The sequence below is a fragment of the Cydia fagiglandana genome, chromosome 12, assembly GCF_963556715.1.
Source record: "Cydia fagiglandana chromosome 12, ilCydFagi1.1, whole genome shotgun sequence".
NCBI lineage: Eukaryota > Metazoa > Arthropoda > Insecta > Lepidoptera > Tortricidae > Cydia > Cydia fagiglandana.
Genome location: NC_085943.1, coordinates 4,127,349 through 4,147,677, shown reverse-complemented (window position 1 = coordinate 4,147,677; position 20,329 = coordinate 4,127,349). Strand labels below are relative to the sequence as shown.

The 20,329-nt window shown below is 36.8% G+C and overlaps 1 protein-coding gene across 1 annotated transcript; it reads right to left on the bottom strand.

Annotated features, from left to right (window-relative positions):
* Positions 1 to 1,973: 1,973 nt before the first annotated feature.
* Positions 1,974 to 7,248, bottom strand: LOC134669405 (uncharacterized). Its single transcript, XM_063526932.1, has 2 exons — positions 6,605 to 7,248; positions 1,974 to 5,969 (listed from the first exon to the last, which is right to left on the bottom strand). Exon 2 carries the CDS (start codon positions 5,802 to 5,804, stop codon positions 2,472 to 2,474), a length of 3,333 nt encoding a protein of 1,110 aa, XP_063383002.1. The 5' UTR covers positions 5,805 to 5,969; positions 6,605 to 7,248; the 3' UTR covers positions 1,974 to 2,471.
* Between the last annotated feature and the right edge of the window lie 13,081 nt (positions 7,249 to 20,329).

Sequence of the window (20,329 nt, the reverse complement as noted above, 5' to 3'; positions counted from 1 at the left end):
TAATTTAAAAAATCTTACTATCCCCGAAAGTCCCGCGGACGCTATATTGCGTCCGAAATTATAAACTAAATTCATCACCTGTCATTGTTTACGAGTAAGCTGGTAATTTAGACCTTAGGAATTAGCGACGTTAGTAATTAGGAAGTTAGATTATATTGTTTAATTTGTGACTATTTTGTTTTAGAAAGTGAATCATGGCTTGAGCGTGAGATAATAATATAATCCTGGCCCGTCATATGATTTCTTGGAGAAAGCTCAAAGGGCACGTATCTGCTGCATATACAGAGTAGTTTTCCGGTGACCAAGAACGCTGCGTGGAGCTGTGGAGCAGAAATGTCCGATAACCGGATAGATGTAATAACAACTTGTAACCATTTGCCATATCAATGTATGTATTCAAATGTATTGCTCCTAACATATATACACTAATCCTAATAGGAATGAAAATATTTATATCTTAATAATACGTAACTTTTTGTAACCTTTTATATTTGACGAATGTTTAAATATAGTACCTAATCATTATCTTATAACGTATTTCTTTATTTATTTGTGATATGCTAATTTAAGAGCCCAACAACGTGCACACTAGCACCACTGCTAAAATAAATAATCGTGATTATTTAAGTTAAATTTAAATTTTACAGGTATTTAAAAAAGTGGCCGCTACTGACTGTATTGTGTATTTAAGTACCTTTTGAATACATCAAACTAATTTTTATGTTGCTGGATTCGTCAATCTATGAGCTCAAAACAAAAACGGCCGCTTTAGTTTTGAACGGGTAGGTTGACGAATCCAGTAACATAAAAATTAGTTTAATGTATTCAGCAGTGGCGCTAGTGTGCACGTTGATGGGCTCTTAAAAACCTGACCCCAACAAAAAATAAAATAATACAAAAATAAATTCCCTCTCCGGGATTCGAACCCAGGACCGTTAGCTTCCTGAACTGGATTACTGCCAATAGCCGCTAGGGGCGCTAGGCTAAACGGGTTGTCAATTCTAATTACAATGGTATCCTACCGAGCGCTAGTAGTATAAACGAACTTTTGAAGGGGACATTTTTTTGTATGGAGTTATCGTTCTTCTCCTAGTGAGTATTATATTCTTTGGATGAGTTTCTCAAGTCGGGTGTGTTTTTTTATGTTTGGTAACCTAAGAACTCCGTCATTTAGGAAACGATTTATTGATTTTTTAAATTAAAAGTTTACGTATAGCTACAGTCAGCAGCAGAAGTCGCTATACACTCCAGGTGCTCAAAGAGAGGTAAACGTTTAAACCGTCAAAAAGTTGTTGACTATCATGGTAGTATTTACTTGTTAGCGCTCAACGTGTCACAAATATCTTAACAGTCGCTATTCATTAATTTCTACACTTACAACAAGTCATTGATACCTTAGCTGTCAAAAAACCACTGGTATCTAAGCGGTCAACGTGTCAAATATATCTGAACAGTATGAAAAAATAGACGTTTAATAGTAGTTTATGTGACTGCTACATAATGAAAGGCATTAAAACACGAGTGTGGGTTTAAGAAACGAACGAAGTGAGTTTCTTAAAAGGATCACACGAGTGTTTTAATGCCTATTATGTACAGTTACATACACTACTTTATCTACACACATATAATTACCTTCTTTTATATATTCACTAACCTCATATTTCAGTCGACATCAATCGTTGCTCTCTGGCGGAACTCGCAGATTTGAGAGGTGCCGTCTCCTTAAATATCTTTTTATCACTCATTTTCAAATCCCTATTCTCATGTCACTCGAGATAAAATGTCGTACGGTTTATATTAAAAAAATATACTGAATTGACGTTTCGTATCGATAATTGTTTTAATATCTATGGATACTAGAATAGACACCCACTTGAGTTTTGACAGCTGTTCCAAATTTAAACTCATTGTTAAAGGTTAAACCTGGGCCTTGGGGTCCAAATAAGTAAATTAAAAGAATTAAATAGAAAATGTACGTAGGAAACGAAAGATATATTTTCCAAGAAGACAGTTGACAATATTGACATAAACTTTTTAATGTTGGGATAAAAACTCCATTCTGCAACATATTCCGCCAACATAAAATAACATAACTAGGTACAAATTAATACCTTATTAAATATTAAACTACATTTCACATTAGCTCCCTTGTATACTTCAATATCTAGAGCGGACTGTAATCTTTTAAGGTTTGTGAAATTGAAATTAATATAACTCTTACTAATAACTTAATAAGTTTACAAGATTGCTATGAAAGTAGTTATGAAACAGTATGTAACAAACATAAGATAAGACACATTTTATATAACTAGATAAACATCTTATACATCAGATGCACCCAGCATCAACACATAGTACATGACTACCTACTTACAGTTATAAATTAAGTATCAGTACAATTCAGTAGGATATTAGCCATAATACTTAACTAAAATATTAAAATACCATATAATAACATTTTGAAACACTACCTATTCATCTAAAGGTAGTATACACACTTTAGTAATAGAAGTTGTATGAACTTTACCATTAGCCTTTTTTACTTCTAAGGCTCTTATCTTTCCATCCTGACCTGGAAAAACCTTGGTAACTCTAGCCATAGGCCAAGTCATAGGCGGAGTATCTATTTCACGCAAGATAACTAGAGCACCTACTTTAATATTAGGCAAGGCGGCCTTCCATTTAGGACGGTTCTGTAAGACATTAAGGTATTGTTTAGACCAATATCGCCAAAAATGCTGCTGCAGAGCAGTACATTTCCTCCAAAACTTCAATCTATTATCAGGTAAGTTTGTGATATCCTGCTCAGGATAGCAAGTTAAGGGCGCACCAGTTAAGAAGTGCCCTGGCGTTAAATAGGAGAGGTCCTCAATGTCTGATGACATTGGCGTTATAGGCCTCGAGTTCAAAATGCTTTCAATTTGAACAAGTGCCGTGTACAACAATTCATATGTTAAAACATGTGAGCCCAACATTCTTTTCAAATGATATTTAACACTTTTTACTGCGGCCTCCCATAGACCACCAAACACCGGAGAATAACTCGGTATGAAATGGAATGTTGTTCCCAATTTTGCAGTCACATTTTGAACTTGAATTTGATGACATTTATTATTATTCAATTTATATAACTCAGACAACTGAGTACTAGCCGACTTAAAAGTAGCGGCATTATCACAATAGACCTCTGTTGGAACATTACGTCTAGCAATAAATCGTTTGAAGCTAGCCAAGAATGTATCAGTGGTGAGATCTGACACTAACTCTAAATGTATGGCTTTGGTGACAAAGCACACATACACAGCAATATAACCTTTAGTAGTGACAACACTTCTCACTCTTGACTGCTTTATCAGGATTGGTCCCGCAAAGTCTATACCAACCTTAGCAAACACTCGATCTATGCTGACTCTACCAGCGGGCAATGAACCCATCAGCTGTTTTGCTGTTTCACCTTTCAGTCTAAAACATGTGAGACATTTATTCACAAACTTTTTTACCAATCTCAAACCGTTAACTATATAATAGCGTTGACTTAAATTGCTAAGTACTTCTTTCTGACTGGCGTGTAAAAGCTTTAAATGTTCATTTTCAATAATAAGGTAAGTGACCTTAGATTCTTTTGGTAAGATTATCTGATGCTTATGGCTATAAGGTAAGGAGGAGTGTTGCAAACGTCCACCTACTCTGAGAATACCGTTAGCATCAATGAAGGGGTTGACAGATAGTAAATACGACGAAACTTGCCTACCTGCCCGCAAAGAGGCCAGCTCTTTATCAAAGAACCTTTCCTGCTCATTCTTTATAAACATATGCAATGCCTGGGTTGCCTCGCTAAAAGTAATAAAATTAAGCTTTATCTTTTGTGAACCCGGCCTTACATTTTTACAGAATCTTTGTATGTAGGCAAGCACGTTAACTGCCTTATTAATGTTAGAAAACTTATCTAACAAATCATTTGCAAGAGAAACCGATTGATATGATGCCATACACACCGGCTTGGAACCATCAGCATGCTTGATCTCCGGTAAGTTGTCAGGTACATTATTACTATCATCGGTAAATTTATACTCTGGATCAGACATGCTAGTCGGTCCACACCACCACAGTTGGTTACTTTGTAGTTCACTAGGTTTTACACCTCGACTCAAACAATCAGAAGGATTGAGGTCTGTTTTTATATACAACCATTGAAAACCCTTTGTATATTCGTTGATTAATTTGACTCTATTAGCAACATAAGCATTTAGATTTGTTGGATTCGTTTTTTGCCATGCCAAAACAACCTGAGAATCACTGAAAAGATGCACACTTTCAATAGATATCTTTTTACTTAAAGTATTGTATGCTCTAAAGCATAATTTTGCCATCAAAAGAGATGCATTTAATTCTAATCGTGGCACAGTCAACTTCTTGTCTTTAGATGCAATGCGACTCTTAGAACAAAGAAGCGACATCGATACTTTGCCATGCTTGTCAGTGACTCTTAAATAAATGGCTGCTCCATATGCAGAAATTGAGGCATCACCAAATGCTACTAATTGAGCAGACTGAATGTTATCAACAGTAACATTTCGTTTTATTTTAATTTCTTTCATTGTCTGCAAATCATTGTAAAATTCAAGCCATTCTTTTAGTAAAATAGGCGAGGGCACTGAGTCCCAGTCGGCACAAGCCTGAGCCAATTTTTGCATAATGATTTTAGCTTGGACAAAAACGGGTCCCGCTAGACCTAAAGGGTCATAGAATTGGCTTATGTAACTTAAAATTTGTCTTTTTGTTTTAGGGACATTTTTTGACACTGGACATGAAAGTTTAAAAGAATCAGAGTCAATATCTAACTTTAAACCTAAAGTTTTGATGTCCTTATTCAGTTCCAGTTCTCCAACAACCTGCTGCTCTGCTGGAATATTTGTCAAAATTGAAGAGTCATTAGCTGCCCATTTATGTAGTTTAAAACTACCTTTAGCAAGTAATTCTATCAATTGAGTTTGAGTGTCAACAATCTTTGCCAAACTATCCTCTGTATGAATGATGTCATCTACATAGGTAGAGTTTAGTATTGCAGAACTAGCTAGAGGATATTGCCTCTCGAATTTCGTAGCCAGCTCGTTCAAGCATCTTGTTGAAAGATAACTTGATGACTTCATTCCATAGCAAACTGTGTTTAGCTGAATACATTTTAGTGACTCATTAGGAGTGTCTCGCCAGAGAATATTTTGCAAAGATCGCTGATCTTTCTGTACTAAAATATTTCGGAACATACGCCTGATATCACAAGCAATGAAATATTTGTGCACTCTAAATGACAACAGTATGTCGAACAGTTCCTGTTGAACAGTTGGTCCATTCATTAAAATATTATTCAATGAAATCTTATTACTCGTTAACATAGATCCATCAAAGACTACCCGGAGCTTGGTACTTACTGCATCCGGCCTTAAAACAGCTGAATGTCCCATAAAGTACATAGGATCTTTAGTAAGATCATATGAGGAAATGTCAACATATGATCCATGACCTAAGTCGAGATATTCATGTATGAAATCCTTATAACCTTCATACAAATTCTGATCCTTCTGAAATCTCTTCTCGAGATTATAAAATCTCTTGAGCGCTAACCCAAATGAATCCCCCAATGTATTGTTCACATCATAGATAGGTATTTTTAATGGCAATGAAACTGTAAATTGATTGCCTTCAAGTTTGACAGTTTCAGTGAACAATTTTTCGCACTGTTGTTGTTCAGATGTATGTTCCGCATATATTTCAGGTACTTTTTCTGTTTGCCAAAAATTAGACATAGTATCGCGTACATCGGTTTGACATTCTTGACAGAAAAGAGAAACAGCAGGTCGTTTAAGAATAGAAGATGGAACATCACCTCCTACTATGTAACCAAACTGTGTGTGAACCAAGCTGGGTGCGGCATCAGGATCGCGCAGCTCCTCAGGCTGCGACAACAGGCACTGAAAAAAGATATTTGCAGCCAATAAAATATCTATCTCACTTGGGATATGGAAGGAGTCATCGGCTAATGTTATATTTTCAGGGATCTCAATTTTTGAAATATCTATTTCTGTTTGTGGCAACATTTCGTTACTAAATTTATCTACCACTAACAGATTTACTTGTGTTTTATATGGATAAACACATGAGCAAATATCCAGGCGCAAACTATGTTTGACCGATTTATCTTCTAGAGTTACACCAGTTATTGTAGTAGAACATGGCAAGAGTGGGTAACCTAGTTGCTTTGCAAGCTTCGTTGTAATAAAGGAATTCTGAGATGCACAGTCAAGCATTGCTTTAACTATGATCTCCTTGCCACATTTAGAAACTACCTTAACTTTAACCGTTGGCAACAACACCAGTGTCTGATTATTAATGTTAGTCAATGACACCGATGAGGATTTCTCTTCATTCACATGAAGTAGCGAGTTGTGGGATTCTTTGCACTCCTTACATTTAAAATGAAACTTGCACTTTCCTGGGTGAATGTTAAGACAAATCTTGCAAAGCTTTGTTTCCTTAACAAAATCTAGTCGTTCCGATATGGAAGCTAGAGCAAATTTAGGGCATGCATATAATTTGTGTTCCTTACCACAGTACAGACAGCCTTGGGATGCTTTGGTAGTGACAAATGATGATGATGCCATCTTCACTGGAGCTACCTTGCCAGCAGCACAGCTTGCTGTATCACCCCGTCCCTCACTGTTCTCTAGGGCAAGGGCCCGACCTTCTACAAATTTCAAAAAATCATTAAAGGTTGGCTGTTTTGAGGAATCCCTATGCAAATGATACTCTCGGTTAGTAACTGGGTCTAGTTTTTTATTTAATAGGCAAATGAGAACGCTGTCCCATTTTTCAATGGCCTCATCAAGGTTTTTTAATGCAGCTAAATGCTGTTTTGTTATTGAAATCAATGAGCGTAAAGCACTAGGACTTGACTTAGTTAGCATTGGCAACTCAAACAAAGCATTTATGTGCTCATTGATGATTTTATATTTATTATCGTACCTATCAGCTAAAATTTTGAGAGCTTCGGAATAACTTTGACCGATGACAGGTAAGTTTTTGATTAAATCAAATGCCTCAGCTTTTAGGAAGCTTCTCAGGTAAAAAAACTTTTGTATATTGTCGAACCCTTCATTGTTATGCACAAGGGCAGTAAACATTTCTATGAAAGGTCTGTATTCTGTATACTTGCCATTGAATGATGGTATTTGTATGTTCGGTAACTTTATTTTCGACGACACTTTAGGCGTCACTGCCGGCAAAAAGGCAGGGGTGGGTACAGGTGCCGATAAATCCGCAATTCGCTGCCGCATTGCTGCTACGCATTCATAAAAAGTCGTTTCGACAGCAATGGGATCCTCCTCATCACCTATTTTCTCGCACAGATCTTCATAATCGTGGAATGCCGTCTGGGCCCTCTCTACCATCAGTTTTAGCATTTCTATATCGTTTATATACGATTCTTCCATTTTGTTTTTCAATCTTGTTAGAGTACCTTTTTTCGTGCCTCTGCGCGCAACTAATTGACGTCGTTCTTCTTCTATCTTTTCCATGTTAAATTGCGCACAATGCTTTGCATGTGGAAAACACAAAAACGACTTCGTAGACGCACATAAAAACCGGCAAAAACCAATTAACTTTACAAGCTTTTAAACTTATATTAGAAGATAGAAACACTTTTCCACCACAAACACTAAAATATCTGGAAAAGAACAAATGTCAAACAGATTTGAAACAAAACGTTACTTGTTTATTCCGTTCCACACGCGCGAGATCGCTGCGCAGTGAGTGGTGCTGGTTCGTTTATAGAACGCTTGCTCGCGGCTCGTTGAACGCTGCAATGGCTCCGCACAATGGCGGCACCTTCAAATCGGCAACTCCAGACGAGTCCAATGAAAATATTTTCGTGCTTCTTAGAATCCGCTTCTACGCATTTAATTTTATTTACTTACGGTTCCCGACTCAATAGGACCATGTTAAAGGTTAAACCTGGGCCTTGGGGTCCAAATAAGTAAATTAAAAGAATTAAAATACAAAATGTACGTAGGAAACGAAAGATATATTTTCCAAGAAGACAGTTGACAATATTGACATAAACTTTTTAATGTTGGGATAAAAACTCCATTCTGCAACACTCATAACCTTACAAAAATCTATAAAGTTATAACTTTAAAGTACAGATTTTACCTACTACCACAGATAAGAAAGTACTCATAGTAAAATTGGTTGTCATAATGCTGGTCAATTCCTATTAGCGATGTGACGAGTCCACTTTTTTTCGATTCGAATCATTCGAATCGATTCGGCCACTGATCCGAGTTGAAATTCGAACTGACTCGACTCGACGGTTTGCGTGGTTCGCGACAAGGTCACGGGCCGCGGAGCCGCAAACGAGTCGAGCGGCAGTTGTTGTAAACAGAACCTTCAGGACACCGAATTAAGGTTTATTTTTCAATGGCCATACTACCAGTGAACTCGACTCGGGATTGCGAATCAAGCAGCAGTTGTTGTAAAAAGAACCTTCGGGCTACGGAATTAAGGTTTATTTTTGAATGGTCATAGTACCAGTCAACTCTGATTGAAACGGCGAATCAAGCGGCAGTTGTTGTAAAAAGAACCTTCGGGCTATCGAATTAAGGTTTATTTTTGAATGGCCTTAGCGTAGCGTTGACTCGGCTCGGAGAGTTGGTGAATTGGCGATTCATTCGCCGAGTCAGCGGATCGGATACCAAGTTACCAGTCAGTTTAGTAGGCGAGTTGATTCGGATTGCCAATAGTCTTGATTCGAATCAACTCATCTGTAGGTTGATTCGGATTATTCGAATCAGATAACTCGACTCGCCCATCGCTATTTCCTATGGTTTATGTTGAAGCCGTATATTTTAATGTGTATGAATTTCTTTAATACTTCACAGTTTCACATAATGCATTCATAGATGGCGTTAGTAGTAGCGATTTTGGAAATTTATTATGGTTATTTTTGTTGGCAATTCATTCTAAAATATTTGTAAAATTATTTGGAATAACATGTTTGTAATATTTTGCATTAAAATTCACATTTTAGCAATTTGTTATTATAGGAAATTAATTACCAAATAAATCAAAAGATGGCACTTTGTTCCCAACGTGTCCATCCTACAACGCGGTATTAAGATTTTTCCGGGATTCATATATAAGCATCGAAGAACAATAGGTCGTCAATTCAAAATTCAAATCAAGCAGTGAGTGTTATATACAGTGTGTAGTAGTAGTAAGTTGTAAATAAAGTGGTGGTTTATACAGTGTGGTGTTATTTTTGAACCTCGTACATGGTCCTTCGAGCCGGATAGTTTGGCTATTCGGTTCCAGGAGTCGACGGCAGAGGGCGCCGTCCGGCACAGTGCGGGGCTGCCGAGTGCAGTGCCGACATCAACTGCGGCCTGACGTCATCGGCAGCAGCGTCATCGCGTGACGTCACGGCAGCGGCGACATCGGGTGACGTCATCAGCGGCGAGTGCAGTGTGACGTTAGTTGTGGTCAAGTGTGAGTGCCGGTGGTGAATTGTGAGTACTTTATTATTCATTACTGAGTGAGGACTTAGAAAATTTCACGTGTAACTGGACTTAGAAAAATTCAATCGGATAATCTGGGACTTAGAAAATTTTCAATCCGATTGAGTTGGGACTTAGAAATTTCAGATCAGTAGCCAGGACTCAGAATATTTTCACGGGGAACCTATGCCCGATTTAAGTTAGCTGTCAAACACTTAGAAATAAATCACGATGGAGAAACTTCTGAATATACAGGATGACTTGCAGTCTAGAATTGTTCGCGGTTTCGAAAACTTCAAAAAGTCTCCCAAAGAACGCCGTAATTCTATTGATTATCTTAACACTAGATTGGAATTGTTGGAGGAGTTATGGACTCAATTTTCACGCACGCATACGCATATTATTCAGCACAGCGAGTCAGAAGCTTTGACTCAAAGCACGTACGTCGTAAACAATGTGTATGATGACACTGAAGAAGCATACATAACTTATAAATGCCTTGTTAAATCTATGCTGAGCAGTCTCCAGCCAGCTTCTACATCTGCGACGTCAAGCATGAATGTCACCGAGCCCAGTAAGTCAACCAACAAGGCTGAAGAACGCGTCAAACTGCCCAAGATTTCAATACCAACGTTCTCCGGTCAGTATGCTGAATGGGTGAGTTTCCGTGACATGTTTGTTTCGTTGATACACAGCAACAAAGATCTAGATGATGTCCAGAAGCTGCATTATTTAAAGGGGCATTTAACTGGCGAAGCTGAACAGTTGTTGAGACACATTCCAATCACCAAAGATAACTACAGTACCAGTTGGGAGCAACTCGAGAAGAGGTATAACAATAAGAAATATTTATCAAACTGCATCCTGAAACGATTGTTGAGTCAGCGTAATTTGGCTACTGAATCTGCTAGTGCCCTCAAGGAGTTATTAGATACAACCAACGAGTGTCTACAAGCGCTGAAGAACTTAGGCATAGATGTTAAGAGTTGGGATGTTATTATTGTGCATCTAATGTGTTTAAAGTTAGATGCTGAGTCGCGAAAGCAATGGGAACTGAAGTCAATTGAACACAACAATGAATTGCCAACTTATGAACAATTTCAAATATTTTTAGAGACACGGTTTCGCGCATTGGAGTTCATTGACCCAAAGCTTTCTAGACCCAGCACCAACGCTCACCAGAGCTCCAGTACATCTGTGAAAGTCCATCATGTGTCAGTTGTGTCAACACCAACTTGTACATTCTGTTCTGAAGCCCATAAGATTAGTAATTGTAAGGAGTTTTCCAAACTTGATACTGATGCTCGTCGTGGTTTTGTCCAGTCACATAGCCTTTGTTTTAATTGTCTAGGACCTCACCATTCAGTTTATGCATGCCGTCAATCCTCTAGATGCCGAATTTGCCAAAGGAAACATCATTCTTTATTGCATTCCAAGAATAACACACCAGCAACTGAGTCTCAGGAGTCTGAAGAAACAAATCACTCAGTTGTACCAAATGTGGTTGCACCTGCAACTGCATCTCACTCGTCATCTGATGATGAGCGCACCACTACCAACATTAAAAACCACTTTTCGACAGCTCATAGGTTGGTTTTATTACCAACAGCATTGGTTAATGCCATGTCGAAATCTGGTCAGCTCATAACACTCAGGTGCTTTATCGACCAAGGATCAGAAGAGTCGTTTATCAAAGAATCTGTGGTTCATCTGCTCGGACTTTCCAGGATTCCCCACAAAAGCACAATCACGAGACTATGCGAAGATGAAGAGGAGAGTTCCCTGAGCTCTAACTCGTCGGTGAATATAACAATCACATCTCGCGTCGACTCTGATTTTAATGTAAACGTAAATGCTTTTGTGTTAAGCAAACTCACATTGAATCTTCCTGAGAAACGAGTCAATGTTGAGTCTTGGTCCGAGCTGTCTAGTTTAGATTTAGCGGATGCAACATTCAATGAACCGGGACAAATCGACTTGCTACTTGGTGGAGAAGTCTATAGTCAAATACTCATGGGCGGTGTTCTCAAAACTCCACAGGGAGGACCCATCGCTCAGCAAACTTCCTTAGGTTGGATCATTTCCGGGCCGGTTCGCTCAGGTGAGTCGGAGTTACACAATAAGATCAGAAATAACTATATTCATGTCAATGACAACGAGCTTCTGAAGAAGTTTTCAGAGCTTGAGGCTGATCCTATTGCGCCAGATCCCAAGCACAAACACACTAAGGAAGAAGAGAAGCAAGAAGAATCTTTTGCTACCACTACTAACCGGGATTGTAGTGGTAGGTATTCATTCAAGTTACCCTTCTGCGAAGAAAATACACGGCACTGCAGGTGCACTGAGGGGAAACTTTATCTAGCAGCAAGTAAACGATCTAGTTTATTCGAGACAAAAATCGAGCAAGAACCCCAGTTGAAGGAGAGGTACATGAATTACATCAAGGAGTACGAAGAGCTTAGCAACGTGAAAATGGTTTCGAATGAAGTACAACCCAAACCAGAAGTTGTGTGCCTTCCCCAAAATGCTGTTACTCCAGAAGACAACAAGGTAGCGATAGTCTTTGATGTCTCATGCACGGGAATAAAACGGCAGGTCTACGTCGAAGATGCTGAGTTCCGACAAAGTTTATGTCGAGATGGTCAAAACGAACTCGGAACAACCGTGGCACCTGCTCTGGCTAACAAAACACTGCAGCAAGTTGCACCTGAGCGCGAAGAAGCCTATCAATGGGCAGCAGCAGACGGAGTGTTGCGTGTAAATGACCTCCTGTCAGATTGTAAGACTGTGGGAGAAGAAAAACGATTATACAAAGAACTCAACGGATCAATAAGTAAAGCAGGTTTCGAAGCAGCAACGTGGAAAACTTATAGCCACAACTTATTGAAAACAAAGAATCAAGATTCTAGAAACGAAGATAATATGAAGATCAAGCTGGACACAGCGGTGAAAAATTTGGGTAGGACTTGGTATCAAAAAGAAGACATATTCGAATACTCTTTTGCAGTTCAACTATCACATCTCAAATTTTGTTCAATGAGGACAAGGATGACTGACATATACTGGGTTGTTAACCCGCTTGGTTGGCTGGTGCCGGTTATTCTCTGGCCGAAGATATTTCATAAAATAAAAATAAACTCTTATGTGATATCAAGCATTTTAGCTGCCTGAATTGGAATAGAAGACTCTTTCTGTTGACAGGACCTCTAATGCTGGAACCTAACTTTTATTAGAAACGTCAATAATCTCAGAAGAAAGCGGTTGACTCAGAAAATGCGCAAGATTTTAATATCATTTGTCGAGTGGCAGTTTTATCGTCGTTCCAAGTCTCGTCACTCCTGAGCCAGTTGTTGATGTCATTGTTCTGGCCAATTTAGACTGTTCCTGCATTTGGATGGTTATACGGCATTCAAGCATAAAACATTCAGGTGCGAACAATATCACACGAGAAGTCAGTTTGAGTAAACACATAAAAATGGGCTGTAAATAAACTGTTTCCTTCTTATTAAGTATTGTTATTGAAACTGTTCTCTTTATTATTTAATCTCAATCTTCTTGTTTTAGGTAAATGCAAAGGGCATGTTAATTTTGTGTTCACGTTATCACTTACCTTTGCTTTTATTTGTTATACCATGCCATGGTGGGCGGAATTAAGAACAAACTGCCCTTTGTTCTTGGTGGGCGGAATGTTGAAGCCGTATATTTTAATGTGTATGAATTTCTTTAATACTTCACAGTTTCACATAATGCATTCATAGATGGCGTTAGTAGTAGCGATTTTGGAAATTTATTATGGTTATTTTTGTTGGCAATTGATTCTAAAATATTTGTAAAATTATTTGGAATAACATGTTTGTAATATTTTGCATTAAAATTCACATTTTAGCAATTGGTTATTATAGGAAATTAATTACCAAATAAATCAAAAGATGGCACTTTGTTCCCAACGTGTCCATCCTACAACGCGGTATTAAGATTTTTCCGGGATTCATATATAAGCTTCGAAGAACAATAGGTCGTCAATTCAAAATTCAAATCAAGCAGTGAGTGTTATATACAGTGTGTAGTAGTAGTAAGTTGTAAATAAAGTGGTGGTTTATACAGTGTGGTGTTATTTTTGGACCTCGTACAGTTTCTGAATGCATTTTAGAGCGATAATGATATGTGCGTAGATAAAGCATACAAGTATGGTCGAATATTGAATAACAATATGAATGAACAACCATAATATATACATACTTCGTCTTTGACTTGGCGGCAGAGGCAGCAAGTTATTTAAAATTAATTCTGCTTACGCTGCCAATTCCAACACCTACGATTACAATTAATATTAATTTCATTATTTCGTCAGAACTCAAATTAAAGTAAAAAAATCAACAACGCACCATAAATCCACTAAAACAGAATGAAATTTTTTCAACTTTGCTTCCATAACAATTTAAAAAAAATAACTACGCGTGTTTGAGTAAACCTTTTTACCGTTAACGTTTATATGAAATATTTTAAATATTTTTATTTGTGTAGTTAAATTTATAATTTGAAATTATAAAATTTGGTTAATAATGTATTATTTATTAAGTTAATGTTGATTTTATACAAATAAAACTACAAATCATAGCAAACATTGTTTTTTGTTTTTTTTTATCGGCGTAGTGGCAGAGTGTCATTACGAACCATAAAGCAAATACTGCCTCTAGTTTTTTTTTAAATGGATGAATGCCACGATGCTGTGTCACAAATATCTGTGAAATGAAAATTAAAAAAGAGGACTTCGCCGGCCTAGGCCTGCAAGATTTGTATGAAATTCCATTAACGACCTCTTGTCCTAGCCGCACCTGAAACGTCATACTTCGCAGCCTATTATAAGGAACATAACTTCAATATTTCATTGCATGTTTGAGAAAAACCTGTTTTCGCTCCTAATTCATAATAATTAAAAAAAATTAAAAGTCAGCCTTTGCTATGACTAAAGTCTAAAATACATCAAATTGTGTAATTTTTGAAGTGAAAACTTCTTTAGCGGCGCTGAGCACTTTTTAAGGTGGGGGTAAAATTATAAGCTTGATTCAGCGTAACGCGTAACGTAACGCTGACGTCATGTGCCCCGGACAATGTTATTCACCAAAGAACTTTAGTCATAACACTCATAACGTATCGTAATCAGGTCAATTATTTAAAACTGGACTTTTATATTAAGCAATAAACCTCAATGTTCTAATCTTGTACGGGCTGAAAGACGAGGATCTCACAGTTACATTCTTTACATCACTCAAATATAATTCAATAAAGCTACATCTTGATGAAATCGCAAATATAGTCCATGGGCCAGGCAAGATTTCGGTATAATTTGGGGGTACTAAGTTTCCTTTACACAGCAGTTAGATAGGCTTATTATGATGTTAAAAAACCATGATTGCCATCTCAAAATGGTAGCTAACAAAAATGGCCGCCAATCCAAGATGGCGGATATTGAGTTTTAAGAAATCAACCATAATTCGAGAAATATACGTCCGATTTCGTTGCTGTTTTTTTTTATCAAAGCTCTATAAGTGAGCTTAAAATTATGTTTATATATTATATCGATAAAGTCAACCATTAAGTAGTAATTAAAGAAATATTGAAAAAAACTCATTTTTTTGTGATACTTTTTTTTGAATTAAGTTTTTACAAAACATCTCGTACATTACAAAAAAGTTTTAAATGAGGCAAAATAGTGTATTAAATTAACTTTAATTTGACGTACAATTTGTATGGGACTGATGACTGAAAACACATGGAAAAATGAATTTGGTTTTACTTCCGTTGAAATTCACCGTTGACTAAATCACTACGTACAAAACAAAAAGCTTCGGATAGATGTTGTATTGTACAGAAATCATGTTTTTAGTATATTTTAATAACTTTAGCAATTGATTATAATAATATTAGAATGATAGTATTATTAGTTTTATTTGTTACAAGTAAAAATTATGTTAAAATCTTGCGTTTTGTACACATAATTAATGTTACTAACAGATCTAACGCGATTAAATTTCATTATTCATTGAAACGTCGGAAAAAGATAAAAAATAAAAATTTAATCGCGTTTAACCGTTAGTAACATTAATTAGCTAAAAACTAGTTATTCAGTGAAAATCTTTTCGGCTATTATTAAGTTAACTAGATATTTGTATAATATGTAGCGAAATAGGACGATTTTGTAAAGTACACCCCCAAAAAGGTGGACAGTAGGCATTATTCAATTTTAATGCAGCATTAATAAGGAATTTTGAGTCTATTCTTATCTTATTGTTTTCGGGGGCCCTTGTTTGGATACACTTCGATCCATAGGGATCTTTTGCGTAATTACCCCCTAGAAAAGATCCGTCAACTATTCAAGAGCTTTTCCCACCATATCCATGTGCCGGACGATGGAGCTCCTGGTTAGCGTTTTAAAGTCCTTTGGTTCAAGATATCCTGCTCCAAAGTCCTTCATTCTTTGTCTGGCGAGGGCGTAACATTCACAAATTAGGTGTTTTACTGTCTCTCTTCGCCACACATACGCCAATCGGTGTTGTCAGAGTGTCCCATCTTGGCCAGAATTCCTTTGACCCCGTAATGGCCTGTAAACACCCTTGTTATGATTTGGAGTTGTCTTTTGCTAAGCTTCCAAAGCTTTTTGCTCCAACCGGAGTCTACTCCTTGCATAAAGAGCTTTGCGTGCTTTAGACCCGTCAGACTGTCCCATTCTTCCCGATGTTTGATCTTAGATGGTCTTTAGCGTTATGATGGTTCCCTGTGAGAGCCCCACAAATCGTTCCGGACCTATAAGGTTACTTACAGATCCAGCTCTGGCAAGTTCATCTGCATTTTCATTGCCTATGAATCCCTCGTGCCCTGGCATCCATACCAGTTGCACTCTGTTTTGCCTTCCAAACTGGTTCAGAGCTTGGACACCATTGTATACCAGTCTAGAGTCCACTAGAGTCTATTACTAATCGACGTGATATAGGTAGGTACCGGATGAAAACTCTTTACTTAAGTTATATTTAAGAAAATATCTTTGAAGAATCTGTTACGCTAACGACATCCTCTATTAAGTAAGAAATACGTTTCGCAAGTAAATACAGAATTTTGAGATTTTACTCTTGGGTTTATTAGTTGTCAAGCGGACCCCAGGCCCCTATGAGCCGTGGCAAAATGCCGGGATAACGCGAGGAAGAAGAAGACTCTTGGGTTTATGATAACATGTTTCTTCAGTTACAATATCATCACCACACTAGCTGATAAAGACTCTCTTGATTGTTCCAAAGCTGATAAGATAGTTGCATTTTATTCACATGTGAGACAAAATAATCAAATGCAAATTTTGAGTTGTTTTCTTATGTTTGCTGGTAAAATTGACTTTTAAATGATGATTTTGAATGATAAAGATTTTATAACATTCATTTTGAATCGAATCGCTTTGATTTTGTTTGATATTTTACAGTTAGTATTTTCCTCGTGTTGGTGTGGTGAAAACCTCGCTATGCTCAAGATTCCATTTTTCGAACCACGAGCGTAGGGAGTCTTTTTGTCTGTAATTTTATTAAAGACATGATATTGGTGAAATGGACTCTATATTGGCAGTGATATTTCACAGTGTATACCTAACAATTCATCCGGTATATCACGTCGGTTAGTAATATCCTCAAAACTCCTTATTAATGCTGCATTAAATAACAATGCCCAAGATTGTCCGTCATTTAGGGCCTATCTCGCCACATATTTTACACATATCTAGTTCACTTTATTTATAGCCGAACACATTTTCACTGAAGACATTTCTATTTATACCGAATACCAGTTTTTACTTGGAACAAATCAAAACCAATATTACTATCATACTACTATTCAGGTTCCGTAGGCGGTATCAAAATACCTGTTAATATCGTTTTAAAACCTCATTATATCATTCATCAGGGAACGCAAACTACAAAATTACTTCTAACTGGTAAGAAGGGGAACGGAATTTTATGGTTCGCGGGGAACGATATAACACCGGTTACGGTTACTGTCGGCTTTCGGAGACTCTCAGTTAACCTCGTTGTCATGTTGTGAAAGAGATTTTCTACCTATCTTACTTCGACATTTTCAATTTAATCGGTTAATTTAGTTCCACAAAAACGAAAGGCGAACGCATATCAACGGTATCTCAATAGAACAGTTTTTTAACTGGTAACCGAAACGAAATCCTTTTCGTTCCCGGGTTTATGAACGAAACCGGTTTGAAAAATAAAACGGTTTCCGAGCCCTGCTACTATTATTATAAATTATTAAATTATACTAAAAATATCATTTTTGTACTCTACAACTTCATCTGACGCTTGTTGTTCTGTACGCAGTTATTTAGTCAACGGTGAATTTAAACAGAAGTAAAATTAAATTCATGTTTCCATGTGTTTCAGTCATCAGTCCCATACAAATTGTGCGTCAAATTAAAGTTAATTTAATACACTATTTTGCCTCATTTAAAACTTTTTTGTAATGTACAAGATATTTTGTAAAAACTCAATTTAAAAAAAAAGTATCACAAAAAAATAAGAAAATTTACAATATTTCTTTAATTACTAATTAACGGTTGACTTTATCGATATAATATATGAACATGATTTTAAGCTCACATTTAGAGCTTTTGTTTAAAAAAAAATGCAATGAAATCGGACGAATACTTCTCGAGTTACGGTTGATTTTTTAAACTCAATATCCGCCATCTTGGATTGGCGGCCATTTTTGTTAGCTACCATTTTGAGATGGCAATCATGGTTTTTTAACATCATAATAAGCCTATCTAACTACTGTGAAAAGGAAACTTGGTACCCCCAATTTATACCATTTTCAAAAATTTTACCAGCTGGCCCATGGACTAATAAAAGTTAATTCTAGTACTGGTAAATAAAACTCAAAATATCATGACCAAATATATTTAAATGCGAGGTCTGCAAGGTAACTTTACAATTTCAATTTGAGTTTTAAACAATTAACGCCACAATTTTAGCTCACTGGCCAGCAATTTCGGAACTAAAGTTTTTCAATAGAAAGGTGGATGGGTCAATTATACATAGTGCTACTACAGACATTTTGGACTAGTCATTAAGTTTTCACTTCTGTCGGCACTCCCGGAGTGCAACCCGTTGTTTTTTTTTTAATAATGTTAATATTCAGAGAGGAAAATGGGAAATATTTAGTTTGGAAAACTAGTTTCGAGGCACTCGTCCCTTTTCGTCTTAACATCCAGTTATTTATATTTTGTAAATATCACGCGTAAATATGTTTTTTGTTATTAGATATTACATGTGGATAAACGCGAAGACAAGGAACAGGATACCCAGGTAACGGATTTGAAATAAACATCTTAAAATATTTTCATCTATGAAGATCAAACGAGCTCTTGATTCTAATAGTGTAGTAAATAAAGGTAGTGGACCCCGCAGTAATTCCTCAGCCAGAAAAAACTTTACAGTATGATAAAGTATCAATAAATAATATGTATTGTATAAATATCCAAAGAATAATAATAATAGAATTAAAATAAATACCTAAAGTCTTAAGTCGTTAATATCTTTTTACAAAATAATGCTCCTTTCAAACTTTCGTCTTCACCGGAAATATTCATGTAACGTATTGCAACAATATATGAAATATTAAAAAAAATATCCCAGCAGAAATACCAATAACATATTTGGTAAAAAAAATTTGGACGGAGGAATTACTCGGTTAAATATATAAACAGATTCGTATTTTTACGTATAAATACCTAACTTAGAAGTGTTTTTAGGGTTCCGTACCTCAAAACGAAAATACGGAACCCTTATAGAATCACTCGTGCGTCTGTCTGCCTGTTTGTCCCAGCCTATTTTCTCGGAAACTACTGAACCAATTAAGTTGAAATTTGGTACACATATGTAAATTAGTAACCCAAAGATGGACATATTTTTTTTATAGTTTTATAATACATAGGTTCGAAGTTATTTAAGAAAATACAAATAGCCAAAAAAATATTATTCCCCCTGTATCTCCGAAACTACTGGGTCTAAAATTTTGAAAAAAATACACAAAATAGTTCTTTACCTATAGATGACAGAAAAACCTATTAGAAATGTGCAATCAAGCGTGAGTCGGAATTATGTACGGAACCCTAGAAACGCGAGTCAGACTCGCACTTGGCCGGTTTTTTTTTGATATTTATAATGTTAGTTTCGGTTCATACTATACAACAACCAAGCAAAATTTCATCGACTGAGAAATTAATGCATGGGTCTCCATACAACAACTTGCTTCGTTTACTACACTATAAGTAGAAATAACATAAAAATATTAGTATTAAAAAAACTAAATCTACAATTATGTATAGCAACAGAATTGCCGCTCTGCCCTTTTGTGTGACAAATAACTGATTGTATGATTGGGGGGCGATTTACTAAAATTCCTGAAATATATTCGCTTTCTTGGCTTCGGTACACGGTGCTCAAAACCTCATTAGGAAAATTTTAGCCCCTTCCCTTGGGGCCCTGGAGGCTTCGCACTGTACCGAGGCCAAGAACGTATGGCATTTAACATGTCTTAACGCAGACTCGCCTGTCAACCCATGTTCGCAGAGGCAGTGGGACAAGTATCTCTGCCGTCTAACTAGGAACCGTCTCCTAGATTCGGCACTTAGTCCGACAGATCGCGCTCGTCTTCTTGCCACTGCGGAATGGGAGTCGGGTCTGTGGTTACAGACACTACCATCCACAACTGTGGGCACATTGCTGGATAATACT

Bases quoted from the DNA above. Each gene is read 5' to 3' on its own strand.
- LOC134669405 (XM_063526932.1), bottom strand. From the start codon at position 5,804: ATGTCTAATTTTTGGCAAACAGAAAAAGTACCTGAAATATATGCGGAA.